A 21,543-nucleotide genomic window follows, 5' to 3' on the forward strand; every position below is an offset into this window, starting at 1 on the left:
GTTTGTTCTGACACTGACCTCCTCTTTGGACTGGGTTTTTGAAGTGACCTCAGTATCTGAGTGGGTGATGCTGAATAATAGTAATAGAACTCAGCTGAAGTAGGTAAAGCATTGTGAGTGTACATTTAGAGTACAGAAGGTGTAGACACCCTTGTTCAATGGACATAAGTATTGTGTTTTACATTTAAGACCTGGTTTACAATTTGTGTTAGTGTTACATTTATTTTTTGCAAAAACTTGTGCATATATTGGGTACTTCCTTTTTCAAATTAATTCTGACTTGCCACCATAGACTAAAAGCTTCTGAAACAAGGACTCTCTTGTCCTTATGCATGTATACAGTATCCTAGCATAATGAGATCTTGGGTCTCTTGTGCTACCATAAAATAAAGACTAAATACAAGATCCTAGATATGAATTTCTGGTATCTGTATTTAGCCAAGACCTTAGCCACTTTCTGTCAGTGTAGAGAAAGTGCTAAGAACTTGAACAAAAACTTGGGTACTATTTTATGCCATTGTTCTGGGGTTTTAATTCCTTGGGTTCTTATGATATTTTAGAAGGCCATATTCTATGAATTGTAAAATCCTGTTTGCTCTGCTTACCATGTAACATTGATCTCTCTCTTGACACACAAATGAATAATTTTTTTCCCTCCAAATTAGGGGCAGTAACTCTGCAGGAACAATTTAATTTTCCAGGTCATATTTTTAGTGAAACATGTAGAACATATTAAAAATGCTCCATTTTTAAATTTTGTCATGTTTTCTTTAGTGTTTTTTTTTCCTGGACTCCTATTGCTAAAATCACAAACTCTACTTCTGCCCCCCCCAAGAAAACCCAGAAACCATCTATAGAGGTTAGGGTTTGGGGTGCACAGGATGCTGAGCCAGGGAGTTGTGGGGAAGAAAAACATCCCCTGGGGTTGCAGATTTGTAGGTAGTTTAGGATATGGGAGGAGCTAGCACCTCTGTGTGGTGACTTGGCCATACAAAGGCTTCCTTTGGCTTTGCTCCTAATCTACTTAGGTAGCAGTGCCAGAAGTGCATGTGATGTGCCAGTGCTTTGGTGCAGAAGATGTGCTAGTGAACCAGATGAGCTGGTTACCTGTGCCAAGGCATTTACTTTTCTAGGACTGCATGCAGCACTGAGCTTCTGTCATATTTTGCAAGTGCTGATGCCTTAATCCAGAGGTTCTTGGCACTTCCATGCTGCCTATGTGGTTTTAGTACCCCCAGGCACCTCCAACTAAGTTCTTTCCCACATCACTGCCTGGCTGTGGTTCTTCTAGTGACCCCCACTTTAGGTGCACTGTGCAGCAGAACCATAGGGATCCAAGATGGGAGAAGGGCCATCTAGTGAGGTAATGGTATAAAATCAAGACTGTGGGTGGTATGAGGAAGTGTGGATTTGTGGGAAGAAAGTGAGGAAATGCCAGGCTTAAGATGGAGGAATTGCTAGGGGGAGAAGAGAGAAGCATTTCTAACCTTTCAGTATTTAGCAGCTCCAGCACTTTATCATCAGAGCTTTTGTGTGTAATTTCCCTTTTTTTCCCTCCAAAAAACAATATCAGTGTAGTTGGAAAGTAGGGGCTTTTCAATTCACAGTACAGAGCTGAAGAGGTAAACATTAGGAGCCTGTTGTTTCCTATATGAACTAGCCACTGTTGGGGATTATATTGCCCATACTCTGTTAGTGGGTCTCACAGTTGTTTCCTGGTGAATCGAACCATGGTTTCCACTGTGGGCACTGGAGGAGGTGTTGGCTAGTGGTAAATATCTGTTATGTTTGTTCAGAGAGGCAGGTGTGCTCACTGGTTCTATTCCTAGCTCTGCCAAAAGTGGCCTTGGGTAGCTTCTTACTTATCACGTTTGTGAAAAGGGGTGAATGATACTTGTCTGTCTTTTCAGGAACAGCTGTGAGGCATTGCTAATGTTGAGTAATAGTGACTGTGCAATACACAAAATTAATACCAGCCAGTGGAAGAACTGAGTATAAAACTCAGTATTTTCTTGGCTCCCAACTCAGTGTAGGAAAATTATGGGTAAAGTGACCAGCGGCCCCATGTTTTTCTAGGACAGTTCTGAATTTTGGAACTTTGTCCTGATGTTCAAAGAATTCCCAGCTAAGCAACTGTTCTACTCCCAAATATTTCTGCAGTATTGGGCATCTTCTTCCTGCATCTGTTGAGATGTAGAATGAATTAATGTGCTCACAGCACTGCATAAAGGTGACTGATTACATTAACCAGAACTGGAGGTGGTGTCGACTGCTTCTGGGTCCAGAGTTCAGCAGGGTGCCTGGAACTGTGAGCTGGATTTTTCCTGCCCAAAGTTGATTACTTATAAGGAGCTGGGGATGTTTTAAATCTTCTTGTCAAGAGTCAAAATGGATGAGGTTAAAATGAAAAAAGAGGTGCAGTCTAAACAGTAAAGTTTGCTATTGTGACTTCAAATTAATGTTTTTCCTACTGTAAAATCTGTTTGGGATTACAATTTTTTTTTCTGTGATAATAGCTTTCTGTCTATATGTGAAACCTCATTAACTTTCATAGGGAAAAGGTGTTGCATTTTCAGGAAGTTTCTGGACTCATTTTCTTGGTCTTAGTAATGAGATGTTTTATTTTTTTGTAGATACGGGTCAACTTTCTTTCCAAAATGTTTGATGGGTATGAAGACCTAGATGCGTATGAAGAAGGGTATGAAGATGACCTTTATCGTGAAGAGTCATCTAGCGAACTGAGTGTGGACAGCGAAGTAGAATTTCATCTCTATAGCCAGGTCCACTATGCTCAGAATCTTGGGGAAATCAATGGACAGGAAGAGAATGAGCAAGTGGGCTCTGTCAAGAAAGAAGGTCAAAGTTCACTTTTGACCAATAAACTGGCTTGGGAAAAGAATATTATTGAACTGTCAGACAGTGATTTCATTCAGATTTCAGATGGTCCTGAGGTCATTATCTTGTCTGACACAGCCGATGAAGACAGCATTTACAAAAGTAAAGTGAAGAAGACAGCAACATCATTATTACCAAATAAAAGATCTAATTGTCCAGGAAACTCCACAAGGAACCGTGCCAGAGCTTCTAAACATAATTCTATGGCTTCTAACAGATTGGTGGCAGAAACTTCATGCAAAGAGAAAATGGCGCATGTGAAATCTAATTCAATTTCTGTTGGGGCTTCCATGATCCAAGAAATTCTGGTAATAGAAGATAGCTCAAATGGGGAGGCAGAGGAAGAGAAGGAAAGCACAGTTTCTGAAAGTGATAACTTAGAGAGTTGGATGCTTTTGGAATATGATAAAGATGACAAAGATGAAGATATCATTTTGAACATTGAAGACTGTGGAACTTCTGTCAGCGAAGGTCAGTACTTATCTGTAGATAACACTGAATAAAGGAAAGGAGCTGATGGAGAGAACTGGCTAGCATGACATTGATATCAGTAGCATAAATGAAAATAAAGAGAAACTAGTAGATAAAATTCAAGGTGGCAAAAACCCAGAGGAGGACATTATTAAGTGAACAACAGCCACAAAATATGATTTAGTACCTTTTTGGTCACAAATTAGCCCTGCACCATCCCCAAATGCTACTCAGATCCCCTTCCCCTGCCTGCTCTGCTTTCTACTTCGTTTCCTGTGCTCTGATTTGTTGCTCTATTTTCTGCTCTGCCCCTGTCTGTCATGTGCCCCACACATAGGCTACCTGTACCACCTATGGCAAGTGTGCTGCAGGTTGGCTTCCCTTATCTAGCATATAATTATAATACAGTTGTTTGAATGTTGCTAGACATGCATGAAGCTTTGCAAGTGTCAAAGTATGTTTACTCCAAGAGTTTGAAAAGAAAAAGAAGGGGTGATTCAGAAATAATTGAATTGTTAAAGTAATACTAAGAAATGCATAAAAAGGAAAAGATGCAAACAGCATTTGGAAGATGAGAAAAGAAACAACACAGGGCTCTAATAGTTAAATGTTGTGTACAAGGAAAATGAAGTGGGTATTGAAAAACAGCATTTACATGTAGAATTTGAGAAATAAGGAAACTTGGAATCAAAGCCAAGAAAAATACAACAGGAGGAGAGAATAACTTTCACAGTCAGTGGGTTCATGTATATGTGCTGTTAGTGTGAAGAAATAAACTTTGGTGTAGTTCATGCTGGAGTCAGCTGCTCCCGGACACTGTCTACACATGTGCCTGGGACCACAGCACTTTGAGCCGGGGCGGAGCAGCCCCAGGCTTGCAAGGGACGTGGAGGGTCAGTCCCGGGCTTCAGGTGGCAGTGTCATGTGGCAGAGGGACTGGCTGGGGTATGGGGTTGCTTCAGTATGGTGCTAGGTGGCTGACAGCCCCTGCAGTTTAACACCTTTGTGCCTTAGCTAGCCCCTGTCACTGTCTTCTTGTGCATTCTGGTGGAGTAAATTACTCTGCCATAGGATAGTTCTGTCCCTGACAGTATTATCCTACAACAGAGTTAGTTAATTTACTGTGCCCTAATACCAGCGCATACATAGACTGTGACACATTACTGCAGAGCTAATTAGTCAACCCTGCAGTAAAGTGCATGTGTTGATGCAGCCAGTGTAAACAACTTGGGTATACTAAGACTCCAATTTTTCTAAAACTTTATATTAGTGATATACAAGATGTGCGTTAAATAGTGAACAGTTAATGCACATCTTGTATATCACTAATATAAAGGTTATTACATGTAGCTTTTTGGTATTCTTTCAAAAGAAGTTTTCAGATTATTACTCAGGAAAGTCATTGGAGGTGTCCTGGGTAAAAGAATTGACTTGTTTGTTATGACCAGGTCATTTAAAAAAAAAAAAAGTCTTGTGAAGTTTATGAATTTAGAATATTGACCACGCATCGTGATGATGGTTGTTTTATTACTAGGACAATGCATTCTGGCACCAATGTCTGAAAAAGTGTACTTCACAATCATCTTCCCTTTTCCTTTGCATTCTAGTCGCTTATTACAGTGAGACTTTTTCCAGGAGCAGCGTCCTCTGTCAGTCACTGAGAGTAATCATTGCCTTCAGAGATGCTGATTCAACACAGTAAGGCCAGCTGGAGCAGTTTGTCTTCACTAGCCTTTTGAATCAAAAATACATGTAACATCATCTCTAGTGTTCTAGTTTTCTGTTTGATACCCACAGATTTGTGTGTGCGAAGGGGCGTTCTTGATAATATATGGACTCATTGATTGTTCCCTTAGGATTAGTGGTCAAGTGATTAGCACTACTGTCCAATATATTTGTAATGATTTGTAGAGGAAGGAAGAAACTAGGAAAGTTCCTTCTTTTCCCTTTTTTAAACGATCTGCTCCCTGTCTCTGGTAACTTCTGATACAAAATTGTGTTTTTCTTATATATACGTTCTGTAGTTACTGTTCTCATTTGATAAAAAGATTATAACTCACACTACCTCAGTGTTTTGATTTAAGAGCTTAATGTAGTTGCCCATGCTTGAGAGATTTCACCAAAAAATGCTATTCATGCTGTTTCAATTCAGTGGTAAAAGAATGGTACAGAACATGGTTGTCACAGCCGATCTGCAGATCACACTGTTTTTTGCATGTCATATTTATTATAGGGTGGAAGTAGTTTATATTTTTAAAAGTTCAGTAGGTAACTGTTCAAAACCAGTTCTGCATTTTATTTGATTGATCATTTTCCTTTCTTGAGAACCACAGCCTGTATGCTGTGCCATTATAAAGTATACATTTCTTCAACAGAATGTTCTGTGCCTCTTGGGTAACAAATATACCAGGCCATGCATGCAATACAGTTTGTGCACAGTAAAATAAGAAATTGCTAATGTTAGCTTGTATTTCTTTTCTTGTTTTCTCAAAAGTTCAATTAATAAGTCAGTAATAATAATGCAATTAATATTTCAGTATTGTACAGGTAAGTAATCAGTATTTTTTCAGCACATTTTATATAGCTTCTTGGGCTTTCAAATAGTAATTGCCCATGATGGTTTTAAAAATTAACCCACCACAGGAAAAAGGAAAATATGTAAATTATACCAAAACTTTTTCAAATTACATGAAAAAGTATGTGCATTTTTGGAACTATTTCACAATACATTTAACAGAACATTTTTTATTAAATGTGGTACCAAAGTACAAATTAATGTAGGCACTGTTTTCCGCATTTTATGTGTATTTACTTAGCAGAAAACCTCCTGCCACTCACAGGTTACTTGGTCAAAAATGCAAGTTAATTTTAACTTATGTGGGTACCAGAAAATAATTGTGTACTCTGGACCTAAACATCTCACCCGAGTGCAAAGTTCTGATTGGTCAAACATAACATGCTGCTTAGCAGAGATGAAGGTTAAACCAGCGTGTTTGTATTTTTTCTGATATTTAATTGACTGTACTCAGGCAAGCTCAGGGTGGAAAAGTTTGCTTCATGAGCTATTTTGTTTGTAAGACACAGTGGTGATATAAGTAAAGTTTCAGGTCTAAAAATTATTTGAATCTCTTGGGGAATATAAAAGTAACAACCCAAATAGCAATAACTTGTTTATACATGGGTCATAATAGTTTTTCCTCAGATGTTTTACAGAACAAAAGCCACAAATCTTTAATATCTAATGTATCCATCATTTATTTATTAAGCTCCACAGTATCATTTTTATGGTAGTGTGGAATCCATATACTAGATAGGCAACCGTTTGCTGAAGCTTGATTTTTGTGAAGGTGAAGCCCCAAAGAAGGTCAGGGAAAAGCAAAATATTTGGTTACTTTTAATTGTAATTTTATTGACCAGCTATTCATTTAAAGGTGTTATTCCCTTAATTCACAAAGAAATTGTTCTGAGATGTATTTATTTACACTTTTAGGATTTTTATAGAACAATATTAAATATCACTTCTGTTGGTTTTCTGGGCCTCCTACTGTATAACTTACTCCTTTTTAAGGTTTTTAATGTGCGTTTGTGTGAGTATAAAATGTAGCGACTAGAATCAAAGTGCTTATAAGTGTATACATTGGCTAGACATCCCTGCACTAGCAGTCCATTTATTTATAAAGGGCGCCTGTACATGTGCAGGACGCCTGCTCCAGTGTGTTCTAAGTATATTAATCAAGTCCACCGGAGTGTTCTATTTAGAACACTTCAGCAGCCTCATTGTCATGTGTGTTCAGTGTCTCTGCAATTCAAACTGGTGGCAGGGGTGCTTTAACTGCTGCCCCCCCTTCTCCCCCTCCTGTGTATAGCTAGATGCCCATAGAACCTAGTTAAGATTCACATTAAAAGAGGAACTGATACATACACAATATATATACGACTGTCAGAGTGGCCTGTTGCATCAGTCATTTGTTGGGCCCGTCTCTGTGCTTGAGGCACTGAGATGAAAATACTGAGATTCCACTGGAATCAAAAATAATTTCTTACAGAAAGTAATGAGGCACACCTTTTTCACAGGAAGGTTGTTGTCTTAATTTTTCATCAAATTTTAAATACAGAGCCATATTTTTTAAATATCCTTCATGAAAAAGAGGGTTCTTGCTTGGCTCCGCTAACATATGCAGAGAAACCCTTCTGTGTACAACCATCTGGTTTCTGCAAAGGTCTTTCCACTTCCTATTGTGACAAAAAAGATGTATTCCTTTTATAATAGGGGAAGAAAGAAGTTTGATAGCCTATAAATTAAGGTTCTTTTACTCTTTCTATTTTGAATTAAAATTGTTAATCTTTGGCTGTGCAAATTCCTTTGTACAACTTGACTCATGTGTGCTCAGAAGAAAGCTCCTGTTTTTTCTCCTTCACAAAAGAGTATCGGTATCTTTTGGCATTTTTGGATTTAATTCAGTTCTCAGGTGCATCCACACATGCAATTGGTACACATAATAAATAAACTCTGGAGCTTATTGCTCTGGAGTTTTTTGCTTCTGGACATACCATTTGAATGTGCTCCTGGGAGCCATTAACTCCGGAGCAATCAGCTCCAGAGTTTAATGATGTGCAGCATGTAGAGCCTGGTTGCAGCAGTCCCAGCTGGCAGGGGGCCCTGGGACCAGCCTGCCAGCCTGGTGCTGCTTCCCCTGGCTCCATGTGCTGTGGAGGGGCTGGCTGAGGCATGAGGGAGCTTCAGTGCAGCACTAGCCAGCTGGCAGCCCCTTCCCTGAAGCACCCTTGTGCTTCAGCCAGCCAGGTCAGCATCTATACATGTGCTGGTGCACACAAGAAACTCTGCAGCAGGGTAGTACTTGTATTTACAAACACTTCCCTGCTGTGGAGTTTATTAGTTTCCTGTGCCCTAATAGGGGCGCACGTATAGATGCCGAGACATTTTTATGGAGCTAATTAGTCAGCTCCTCAGTAAACGTCTCAGATGCGTTCCTCCAGTATTTTTCTTTTGTAAGTCAATGTTTTGGCTGACATCATGTTCCAACATGGGCCATTCATGTTACTTTTGTAGATATCTGGCTGGGGACATGCTTCTTTTTTTGACCACATGAGAACAGGTACTGGCTTCCTTACTTCTCTTGAAATCTTTCGGGAACTCTTCAAATAGCTGATGTTTCTCAGTAGTTTGACCCTTCTCATCCTGATTTAATTTTTGCACACTGCTTTTGAACAAGGCTGTAAAAATGATCTGAAGTAAGATACAACTAACAGGAAAGTGACCAATGGTGACATATCTCCTGTGGTCTGTGGGCATGTCTCCACCACCTCACTGCCACACCAGGGAGTGCTACAGTGGGGCACACTGTAGTTCACCATGTGGGAGCATTTTGGCTTTGTGTGGCTGGAAACATGACAAGAAGAAGAGCTTCTTGGCATGTGCCCAGTGCTGCGCTACATTGCTTCCATTTTAGGAAGATGCGTGCATGGACAGGAAAGATGCATGCCTCCCTGGCATGGTACCGAAATAGCATGGACATACTCTGTGTATGCTATCTATGTATGCTGGTCATCTTTTAAGTTTTCCTATGTGATATTCTTGAAAATACACTCAATGCTGATGCATTTTTTTGCTTTGCAAACGGATTTTTAAATCCATTTTGAAATGTTAAAATGGATAATCTTTTAGATTTGGACTTTTACTTATTTTTTCCAGGATTTGTAAGTGCTTAAAGGATGGGACAAGTATAAGCATGAAGTTTCATGGGCTGTAGACCTTTGAGGAGGAACTCTCACCTTTCTTCCTCCACTGTAATAAGGATTTGTATGATAAAAGATCTCACCTCCTGCAGTTACAGGTCTTTCATCTCTTCACCCTTTAAGCATCATTTTTTTAAATATAGTTCTCTTCAAATCTGTAGCATTGCTTTTAATTCCCATAGTTTTTTCCTGCAGTTGGAAAGAGAGTTTTCCAAGTTGCAGCACAGAGCATCAACCCCCAAGGTGTACAGGAAGTGGCTTCTTTCCCTCTTTGCTCTTTTGCACTCCATCAGAGACGAGGCATGTTGATTTCATAACATTTGTTGTCATTATCAGTTTGTAGAAGGTAGTTCATAAGATTGCTTTTGAACCCAAAGCTGCCATGAGGCAAAACACTGTTTTCCACTCAGCCACTGGTTTTCATTAACAGTTTTTAGAGATATTACTTCTCACTACAAGAAATTGCTATTAAAAGTAACAAATACTGGACATCATTTGTGGTAGTAAACAGTGTTAAATTTCAGATGCCTTTTGTGGTCATTGCTCAGCAGACTGCCGACCTCATTAGAAAAATTTCAGGATGTTGACAAAAGGTGAGATAGTTTGGCTAATTTATATGTTCCCTGTGTGAAGCAGATACTATTTGGGATCCCAGCCCATGACAGTTTCTGTCTTCCAGCGGCTGTGGTCAGGGTTAGATTTCTGACTTGACACTGCATGTGAATGAAAAGTTTAGTTTCTTTCAGTACTGACCTATACAAAAAAAGTGCATGCATCAAAGATCACCTTCTACTCTTTATTTCAACATTTCGTATGGTGCATTGCTATGCTTATTATTGCCTTAAGTTTGATGGCAAATAGAGACCAATGAAAAATTGAAGACTTGGAGTATTAGCCTAGTCATTAGAACATCTGTTTATCAGATGACTGTCTGACTTTATCTTTACATACGGAATACTTCTGGCTTTTTCTCCCTGCCCAACATCTTCGTTTTTAGGACTAGAGAAGTATGAAATAAGTGATTTTAAAAAAAAAAAAATAATTCTGTTTATGGTGATGATACTGAAGGGAAACAGATGGCTGACTGACATATTGGCAGATTATTGTATTTTTTATTCCAATTTAGGAATAGTGGTTTAGACTAATCCATAGTTTCTGGAGCTGAAGGGACACTGTCAAGTCCATTAATATAGCTGCCACCACTGCAGTTGATACTTGTTCGTTGTCTGTTGATGATTCTTTTTATGTTGGAATTTGCTGGCTGAAGTAGTGGGATAAGTAAGAAAAGAAATACTGGTCAGTAAATAAAATGGAAGCTTCTGTTTCCAAAGTAGTTTGCTTGTATTTAGCACTTCTAGTGTCTTGTCTGTTTCTCCCTCTCCCTGTCATAGGGATTTACAAGTCTCCCTAGCTGCAGATGTTCCTTGTTAAGCTTCTCTCCACAATAGTTACATTTTCTATTCATTCAGTGGAACTGTAAAACATGTAAGTGTGTAAAACAAAATGAGAAAATCTGTAGGGTCTTTGTGTCGTTCCCCTACGAACATTGTGTCTGACATTAGGGTGAATCTTTCTATTCAGTAGAGAAAACAACAACTGCTACTTAGGCAGATACTGGAGTCAGAGTGGAAAAAGCAATCTCAAATAATGGGACCTGGGTGTATTGATACTAGCTGTGCTCCAAAAAAGAAAGTTTTGACAGTCAGCACTTTAAGCAGATTCTTCCTGACCATTTATTTTTGTTTGACAGCTTTGATGTTGTTTTGAAACTTAGATTATGGATATATCAGTCCTGACTACATTACATTACTAATTGTGTACATTAAATATACATGCAAGTAGCAAAATGGAGAAAAATATTCTCATTTGGATAAATAGCCTGCTCTTTTAATTATGTTTCCATCTTTAGTTTAACATTTTTGTTGATGTTGTTTTAGTCCAACTGATATTTTTTGTAGTAGCACATTATTTTATCTCTGTGTTTGTTTTCAAAAGAAGTACACAGACTCTTGTATTCTGCTAATGCTAAAGGGAAAAATAAGCTTCTTGAAATACCATGTCTTGTGAATTTTTTTCCTGATTTTTGAAAGGGACTTCTGCAGATGTAGAGCTCAGCAATTAAATAAAATAATTTCCTACTCAATAAAATTCAGTTTCAATAAGGGGTACAGCTATTGCTTTTCATATTTGCACTAAGACTGAATGCTATGGGATCTTGTACAATTTAACTGATGACATCAAAACCACACAGTAAAAATGTTTCTTGTGATGACAAGGAGCTACTTATTTAAATATATTCCTATTCACAGTGTGTTGCTAACTGTACAATTACTGTACGTTTTACTAGAGGTTCCTTGCATCACTTTCACCTTAGAAGAACTGGTTGGGTATTATAGCTTGCTATTTGTGGCTAGTGCTGCTTCAGTTAATAGCCACTCATCTTCCCCCTTTTTATGGGTTTATAATTCAACATTTCAAGTTTATTCTGGGCTGAAGAAAAGTGTAAATGTCCAGCCGCAAAACATTTTATTCCCTCCAGAAATGCTTGACGAATTAAGACTGTAACAAGTAAAATTAGTTCCTGGTGTTTTCTGATATAGAAATAAGCACACTTCCAGTATAAATTGGCATTTAATAGCGGATTACCCTATCATCGCTCTTGTAGCTCAAGAAAAAAAAAGGCCAGCGCTTTTCAGTTTAAAGAGAAGCTTGCTCAACTCCCTGCCTCATCTTACTTGCACAGAGCATGTGCTGGGGTGCTGAGTAGCTTAAACTGGGCTTCAATTCTGACTGCCTCTTGAGAGGAGTTGGTGCTTTGCAGGCGTGGGGCCTAGGGCCCAGGTCTTGCATTGAACTCTGAGGGCATGCAGAGGGCTGCTTCATTTGGCAACTTCTAGGATAGGGCCTAAGTAGGTATTTAATTGGAGGTGCATATTTACTAAAGGCTGATGGGGATGATGACAGTAAATAATCTTCTTTTCTAGAACTTCTTAAACATGTATGGATATGATAGTGTAGAAACACTCACTCCATAGTCTTAATTCATAGTTCTGTCCAGGCTTATTTTGTTTGTAAGTTTTAGAAAGTGTCTATTTTAATATAACAATTTACACACATACTGTTACATACATAGTTTGTGAAAACACACTTATTGACACAAATAAGAAATTAACAAAGTTATGCTACATCACACTGGTTAAATTAAGGATGATATAAGAAGTATCTGACTTTTTGTCTGTTTACAAATATTGAGCTAGTGGGTGACTTTTTTGTAGTGTGTTTTTTTTTTTCCCCTTAAAAACCACAGGCCAAGTTAAAAGCTGATAATTTACCTTCCTTTTCTTGCCTTTATTTGTAAGAACCTTAACATTACTTAAACTTAAACGTAGGGGGAGTTTTTTTTGTGCATGAATTGTTATAATAGCATGCACCCTGGAGCTGTAATAAGCAGTGGGATTCTACCTACCCTTTCCTCAATGCAGCATATGCATATGGATATTTTGATTAAAGGAAAATAGTTAATCTTCTTTACAGTGTAATATGGATACACTTGAATCTCTTGATTATTTAAAAAAAATTAATAAAACTAATAAAGTTCCTTTGGAAATCTCAAAAGATCTAAACTAAGTATACCTGAAACCTTAGTAGTCCCTTTTATCTGTACAGATTTTCCTGCCTATTGTGGACCTTAGCTCTAACTAATTTAAATTTCCCATGGCTTTGGGTTGCAGACTAGGTTTTCTGCAAGAGTACCCATGCTTACATGGTCATATATTCTGGGTGACTTTTTCACTTTTTTCTTTTTTTTTTTTTTACTGTTTTGTTGATTGTTAAAAGGAGAATTTTTTTTCCACTTCTCTCATCAGTTTGATCTTTCTTCCTTGTCCCCATTTATTTGTGTTTCTTACAGGTTGGGAAGAAGTCTTACATTGTAGCTAGATCCCTGAGGACTGGTGGGAAAACTAATTTTGCCCTTTAAATAGAGGTTTAAGTTATTTAAGCAATTTAAAAAAACGCAAATAAATTTAGGAATATCAGGGGGCAAGAGAATAGTAAAGAATACAAGATAGCAAGTCTCTAAAAGGGCAAAAACAAAGTTTATGAATTAGCATACCAGAAGAAAGAAAATAAAATACATTTGGTTACACATATCAAATAGTTACATATCTAGTCCATTTATATTAATTACCTTTCCTAATTAAAATAAAAATAATATGCTGAAGAATAATTAAAAGCAAGAAGAAAAGAATGACACCAGAGTTGTGTTGCCAGTTAATTTTTTAAAATAAGAACTGCTTGCCTTTGCTTTTGAAGACATCTAGAACTTTGTTAAATCTCACGCTTCGGTCTGTTTATTTATTTTAAACAAATGGGGCATTCTGTAAAGGTTTGAAAAACATGACCTTGTGAACTGTTGTGGTGTCAAACTGAAAAGTACTGCAGTGTCTTAAATAGCGATGAAAGGTTGTGTAGAGAAAAAATGTTTGTGATGTAGCTAGTACATTTCAAGATTATGCTTAAAATTGGTGTTCAGTGTCACATTTATGGTGGAGGCAAGGAAACAATTTTTTGGTATGTTCATCTCTGTACACACACTGTATAAAACAATATAAAAAGAAGTTTTGATACACCTTTCACTTTTTTTCAGTAGCTAGCTTTACTAGATATTGATATCTAATTTTCTTACTTATAAAACAAAAAAAAATTACCAATCCAGCATATGAGATTTCAAATATAGAGATTGTCTTCTATTTTTACCACATGATAGCTGTAACATTTATAGTCAGATATTCAAAATCTTGACACTTAAATTGCTTTTTTTACTCCCCAAAAGAAGCCAATAGACTGCTGCACACACTTCCTAGAAAAAAAACCAATTCCAAGATAGTATTTTTGTTTGTAAATTGGCATCTTCATACCAGTACACACTGCTATGAGAAATTGTAATCTTAGGGTGTTAATCTGAACTAACCCTAAATAAACCAATGGAGTACCTCAGGGAGTATGCTGGTGTAACTGATCCGAATCCGGTCATTTGCCTGGTCATCTGCTTGGTTTAAACTGCCCTGGGTTTTCCAAAGAACTCTCGACAGTGACTGATTTTTTTTATTCTTTTAATATATGTATAAATTAATAGGGCTATCACAAATTGTAGTGAAGTTGGGGAAAGGCAGGATTAGTTGTCACCTGTGACCATTGACATTACTGGAAGATGTAACAGTCAGAAAGTTTTATATAATTTTATGGAAGAGCTGGAAATGCTGCAATATTCAGCTTTTATCAGTGTTTTCAAATGATTACGTGTATTCTTTTTTTGTAAATCTTTCTAACGCACTTTAGAAAACTAATAAAACGCGTCAAGTTCAGTAGTTAACATCAGAGAAGCACTTCATCTATCCAGAAATGATCTTGTTCTGGCTTTATATAGCTTTTTTTTAAAAAGCTGCTAGTATATCTGTTTTTAAAGTTTTATCCAACTAGGGCAATTAACTTTCAACAGGCACTGAGATAGGTAATACATCTTTTTAAAATCATGTTGGTCAAGGTAGTGAAATTTCTGTATTTTAAGTAAATTACACAACATATATATATAGTGCTGAAACTCAGACCCACAGAATGTAAATAATTACTAAATATCATGCGTGTTTCTGGTCTCAAATATAAATTTTGTGGCTGCATTAGTTCGTTGCCACTTCCGGTGAATTTCCAGTATGTTATATAATATCAAGATTAATACTGGTATTTTTTTGTTTTATGCATATTTTTCAAGAAACATGAGTACAGGATATTTGTCTATATATGTCTGTGTGTGTGTGTGTGTATGTATCATTGGCAATAGAAAAATATGCAGAAAAATACCTTTTTGGATGTGGCATATTTTTGTGATGTGGCACATTTGTAGATGTTCATAAAAGACTATTTTTTGTACAATGCGGATAGATTTACGTGTAAATATTTTGTTTTTCTTTTTGTCTGGCTACACAGAAGACTATTACAGTGTACTGTGCTTTCTTGAAAGTCCGTAAGTCTTCAAGAACGGCCAAGCTTTTGAAACACTTTATAAACCGTCCTCCACTAACTCTTTTTAAAAAAAAAAAAAAAAAAAAAAGTCATGACTGCCAGATGCCTTTTTCGGTCTTTATTTGAAACTCCATCTGCATCGTGAAACATCAGAGTTTTTTTCTCTCCTTTTAAAGCAGAAGCCGTGAAATACTTATGGTGATTAACAGCCACTGTGGTGACAGTAATGGTTTTAACACTATATTTATTTCTCAGTCTAGATACTGCTGTGAAGGTAAGCCAATAAAGTTTGATAAGATTATATCTTGTAGATTGAAAACTTCAGTTTCAGGGTCCTTTCATTTCATAACAATAGTGGGCTCAGAATGAGTGTCTTGAAATGTGGCTATTTGTTTAATATAATACAACTCTAACTCAGGACAATATATCTTTAAAAAAAAAAAAGCTTCAGCATTCCCATTTGCTTTGTGTTTACTATAAAATACCTTGGCTTAAAAAAGAAATGACATAGAAAAAGACAGTTGTCAAATTTAAATACAGATTCCTGTAATATCTGAAGATGATTCTTTAAGGCATGCATTAGCAGTTTCCAGCCTTATCCGTTAGTAGGTCAGTTGCAGCCTGTGTTTTAAGTTTCAGAAATTTTGGTAATCTGGTACAAAACAAGCTTTGCTTGGTGTTTGGCCTTTAGTGACACAGAAAACTTTCCATTGCATTATGTTTCTCCACTCTAATACCTGTAGAATTGTGAGGGGGTTAAGTATGCATTGTATTTCAGGCCTATTGGTCAGGTTTTACTTGTTTGATTTCTAATGGTTATCATTTTATTTTGACAGAAAGAAAGTTTTAAAATAGGCAAGCACTATATACAGTTCAGAAAGAGAATGCAATGGGATATGAGTAATAGTATTCAAAATTGGCTGTGAAATAGCACAAAGCTAAACTATTTTTCTCTATGTCAGCTATTTATGTTGTAAGTGTGACCAAGTCAGGTATTATTTTTTATTAATATTATCCTTGTTGTTGTTAATGATTTCACATAGACTATGAGAGAGATGTATTCCTTGTTTCTTCAGAAGCATTTCTTTTTTGGTTGTAAAGAAAATGGAGAATTTTGTTTTGTGATTTTATTGGTGTATATATTTTTTTTCTTTAAGTTGCTATGCTTTGTTCCTTCAGAAGTTCCATAAATATTACTTTTAACTTCCAGGAGTTGCAAATAAATATGAAGAGCATGTTAGTTATGATACTTCATCCTTTTGCCAAAACAAAACAAAAAAAACCCTTGAGAATCAGATATGGCCCTCTGTTTTTCTCTTAGAAGTTTATTTACATTTATTTTTATAAATATTAGTGATACTCTGATAAAATGGTAAATAACCTAGTGATCCAGGCAATTTTAAAATTGAAAGCATTTTTTGGTTAAGAAAGTAAAAGATCTTTATAAAGAAGTGAAGAAGACAAACAAAAGTAAACTACTTGCCAATAGTGGTAATGCCTCATTTTCTTTTCATAGGATTTTGTTTACAAGCTTCTGGCTTTGCCAGTACGCTTTTTTTGGAGTGTGTTCATGTTGTAATCAAAGTTGTAGTCCTGTAAATAAGTCTGTGAAAGGAAGCTAAAATAAGTGGAGCAGTCTTATTCAATAGGCTTCTTTGAAAGTTGACTGCCAGAACAGCCTGAGAACTTGAACGTGTATATGTGTTGGCTCTTAAAATTTAGTGCAAGTGCCTCAGTAGGCAAGTTCCATTTGTTTACATATTATACTTTTTGTTTTATTTCTCTCTCTTATTACCATGATTACGCAAATCCTGTTTTCAGGCCATTTGTGTGTTCGAGTCACTAACATAAAGCCACCCACAAAAGTGGGCATTTGACAAGGCAACTTGTTACATAGTATCAACTATTTTATTACCAACTTCCTGAATTTAATTCAGTCAAGTGTTATGTTGTTATAACTGGAACATAATTTATACATGAACACTCTTGACTATACCTGTTATGCAAAGGAGACCATCAAGTGTGTGAGACTAGCCCACCCTTTGTGGAGTAGTTGAGGGGGAAAAGGTCTCAGAAGACTTGAAGGAATTCTTTAAACTCCTAGCAGGGCCAAGGGGTCAATGTCAGATTTAGTCATGCTGTTATTTTAGCCCAGTCGTCCAGAGAGATGGCTGAAAAGTGAGTCTTTTATTTCTTTTTTGTGTGATTATTAACAGGATTAAATGTAAGCCATTGTGTACTTAGTACCAATTAGTTTCTCATCTGAGAGGTTCATTATGATTTTTTTTTCAGTCTTCGTCTTGTAATATTTTTTTTTTCAATGTTTGATTAGATGTGAGAGCGAATCAAAGGAAACACTTGCAGAGCGGTGTCCTAACCATAATAGTGTCTCCATTTCTGCTTTTCCAGTTTGTATGGTAGCATCAACATTGTAAATAAAGAGCTCTGAATCCAAATGTTTATAAATTGTTTTAAGTATTTCTTCCATACTGGAAAGTTTTTTAGGGTTTTCAAGCATAAATGTCAGTTGTTTAAATATTCCTCCAAAACCATTCATGCTTTTAAATAACAAAAATTGCCCCCCCCCCAAAAAAATATCAAAAAAGTATATACTCTCATCTTTGTTGATGCTTTAAATGAAAATAAGCAAGCAAGTTGTGTTCTAGTCCTGATGGTGTTAAAATATAAAATGGGGCAAGTTATTAAATCTTTAAAAATGAGCTGTTATACATGTATAATACCGTATTCCCATATTATTTTAATACACATTAACAGAGTGATGGTCCTTTTTCTAATTCAGCAGATTATTAACTATAAATGAAATAATTATGGCACATCAGTGACACTTTTCTAATGTGCATGTATGTAAGCATCTTAGAGAGCAGAACTGGAAAAGATTTTAATGCATCTTAAAAGTACTAATTTTTTTAAAATGTTTATCTGTGGTTGGAAGATAGCTAGAACACTTGGAATTTTTAAAGCCTTGGTAGGGTGGCACAACCAACTCCTGTACATTCAGAAGTCCAAAAATAAGGTTGCAATTTTAGCCCGTAATCCAAGCTTGGACACTGAAAAAGGGCAGTAGAATGTGAGCTAGGGAAGTTTGCTAGCTAACATTTAATAGTATGATACTTTCTACTTTATCATACAAAATGTTTTTAGGAGAGTGCTTTTATTGGCTCCAGAGGAGGTATCTCCAAGATTGAGAAATTGCATGAATTTTTTTTAGAAGACAGATAAAAGCATTGGGTGACCTTCATTATGTATAAAATAGATGGATAAATATGGTAGATAGTTTTAGGCTCAAAAATTACTTGTCTGTTTCTAGTACATTCAGTTAAAGCCATTCTCAGTTGGCTTATTTAGGATTCCATATTAAAATCATCAACACACTGTGCTCCTTTGCAGTCATCCCCAGCCTTTTGCCCTCCCCCCACCCTACTTCACTTCAAAGCTTTACTAAGCTTAGCATGCTTTGTTGTGAAAGTTAACAAACTATAGGAATTGAGTTAACAAAACAGACTGTTGAGAGATTTCCTAAAATAGTGACCTTGCATTTTTTCTTATTGATGTTTAATACCGAGTTTTTAAAAACAGAATTAATTGCTGTTCGTTGAAGAAAATATTACTGTACCTGGCTTTCCTTCTTACTTCTGTCTGTCTTTTTTACTCACTTGTCAAAAATCTCTATTTTCTCTGTAAAGCATATTTGTTTCTGTAGGGTATTTCAAGTTATTTTTGTGTTCTGAGTGGAAAGCAGTTATTTATAACTTGCAAAAAGTATTTGGGGAAACATACCCAGAACTTAACTGATATAGGAATACTTTTAAAAAATGTTGTGATAGTAATGTTCTTCTAATGCAGATTTAATTTGTATAAAAATTTAAAATGAAAAAAAATCGAACAACAAGGACTTCCTATTGCAGAGCCTGTTGTGTTAAAATACCTAACATAGCCACTCAAAATATATCAAATTAAAATATTATTGTAATATTACATATTGTTTTAGAAATTAGTCCCTATTTTAGAGGTTAGTATGCAAATCTTTAAATGTAAGCATGGTATGGAAAAATGAGAACACCTTTGCAATAGAAATGAGTGCCTCTTAATTGATTCTGAAGAGCAGAACTCTGGGAAATGTGCCTATCGTGAAGTTTTAAAAAATTAGATAAAATCCCAAGCCATTATGTGTAATTTGACTTTCTTTTATGTGGTTATAACAGATTTAGCTTTGGGTCTGTGACTAAATTAAAACAAAAAGCCACATAAGATCAATTCACTTGTATTATAATAGCAATACACCTGCACCTTCAGCAATAAATCTTATAGGTACCATTGCTTGAAATTGCTGCGGTACATCTGACTCGGAAGCTGCATATTATGTGTCCATAAATATTTAAAACATAAATTATAAAGGATATAAGTGTTTGCTAGAAATGTTTCCATTTCTAAAGAAACCTTACAGAAGTTGCAACATTTCATATTCGTGATGATTTTTTTGAATGATAGATTAATCTCTAGTACACTAGGAGAATTCTGAAGTCACTGATAAGGACAATTAATCCAGAGCTGAAGAGGAAGGAAAAAGGAACATTTATACACTATGAACATGAAAAATGTAATTGGTTATGCTAACATTTAGTGAGGCATTTAGCAAATTCCTTTGAGTTTTTTCTTCTAAATAAAATTTTATTACTCTAATTTTTAAGCCTGTTAATATGAAATACCGTATAAGATGCAATCTAAGCACTGTTTATATGAAATCTTTTCAAGTATAACACTGGTGAATGAAAAATTGCTCCATGGTCCATAAAGGGAAAAAACTTAATGTAAAAGGAAAACAAAAAAGTAAAGGAAAAAAGAAGAGAAAAGACAGGCAGTGACACCAGAGAAAGAGTATGATAGAAACTCTTTTCTGTGATACCAGTTTTAAATATGTGAATATTAACATTTGCTAACATGACTTCCGTGTGCACAGAGAATTATGGCCAGTGGTGGGAGCAAAAGAATCATCATCTTTGGGGGGTTAAAGTGATTGCTGGATCATTTGGGATTTTTGAACTGTTGACATGATAGAGTTTCCATATTCCATTGCGTAGTGTAGACATTCTGTTTGGACCTTTAGCCCTGGGTAGGGTTTAATGATCAGCTTAAGAGTTTACCTTGGAATTAAAAATAAAATATACAGGTTGCATGTAATGGAGCGCTTTAGGAGGGATGATGTAATGTAATATCTTGTTGCTTGCATTGGTATTTTATATATTTGTGCTTTAAATAAAAGCAGCAATCCTGCTCTTCTACTAGTCGATCATTATGGATGCAGTATGCAATAGGAAGGGCAGTTTGTGCCTGAAAGCTTGTCTAACATCTCTCCCAACTAGCAGTTGGTCTAGTAAAAGATATTACTGAAAAGTCCTTACCTCTCATATATTCCATGGACCATCACAACCTATAACCTCAATTCAACCCTACTACTAAAACTAAGGTTTTGGAAATACAGAAACTTTAAAAACCAGGACTAAAATCAAGTGATAGGGACAAAAAAAAAAGAAAGAAAGAAAAGTAAGTTGGGGAGATGTAATAAATATGGAATAAACAGTGATTTGAGAGAGAGCGCATTAGAAACATGGAAGTTGAGAGAATTTTTTTAAGATTGGGAAGGGTGAACAGATAGATACTAAAAGAGGGAAAAAGTCTCGCCTCAGGGCCCGTTACAAAGACATGATGGCTTTCTGGTTTATGCCATATTGTTGTGATTCTTTAAGGTAATAGTAGTTTCTTTACACAATTACTAGCACAAGCCCAAGGAGATTTTAAATACAGGTGTTCTTTAAATTTTTGTAAAATGTAGTATAAATACTTGATACGATGTACCATTTCAGTTGATCAGATCAGAGGTTAGTATACTAGCTGTTTGCTTTATAATTCTTCAGTCCAAGTTGTATAAAATAAAACTCTTGAATGGATTTACATGGGAACATTAGATAAAAATTACATCAAAGCACTCATATGTATATTTATACTGAGTCTATTAAAGCATTAAATGAAACATTTCTTAAACAGAAAAGCTTTCTGGAAGCCTTCTGGTTACTTAGATGCAAAGCAAATAATTAGAAATATACCCAGTGTTGTTCAAAATCTGCAGCAAACCTAGTAGTGCATTGTTTTTATTGTGTCTGTTATCTCATGGGCCAAAATTCTTGTCTCAATTTTGATTTTTAATAGAAAACAAAGGAAATTAATACAAAAAAATCAAGCTATTTACATTTAAAATATTATATTTAATTGACAAACCAGAGAAGAATTTTAGCTTTGACGTCAGTTAATTTTATTATGTCAAAAATTAATAGGTTTAAATGATACTATGAGACGTATATGTTAGAGCACCTTGACATGAAT

General features: G+C 36.0%; 1 protein-coding gene across 2 annotated transcripts in view; it reads left to right on the top strand.

The window, feature by feature from the left end:
• Positions 1-21,543, top strand: part of ZCCHC7 (zinc finger CCHC-type containing 7) — a 194,276-nt gene that overhangs the window by 4,688 nt on the left and 168,045 nt on the right. For both annotated transcript variants that reach the window (XM_090039057.1, XM_090039058.1), the window contains exon 2: positions 2,634-3,366. In XM_090039057.1, coding sequence (XP_089895183.1) covers positions 2,658-3,366 — 709 coding nt within the window. In that variant the 5' untranslated portion in view covers positions 2,634-2,657. The remainder of the gene's footprint in view (positions 1-2,633; positions 3,367-21,543) is intronic.

This window comes from Crocodylus siamensis, chromosome 3 (assembly GCF_052110815.1).
Source record: "Crocodylus siamensis isolate JL-2025a chromosome 3, ASM5211081v1, whole genome shotgun sequence".
NCBI classification, from domain to species: Eukaryota; Metazoa; Chordata; order Crocodylia; family Crocodylidae; genus Crocodylus; species Crocodylus siamensis.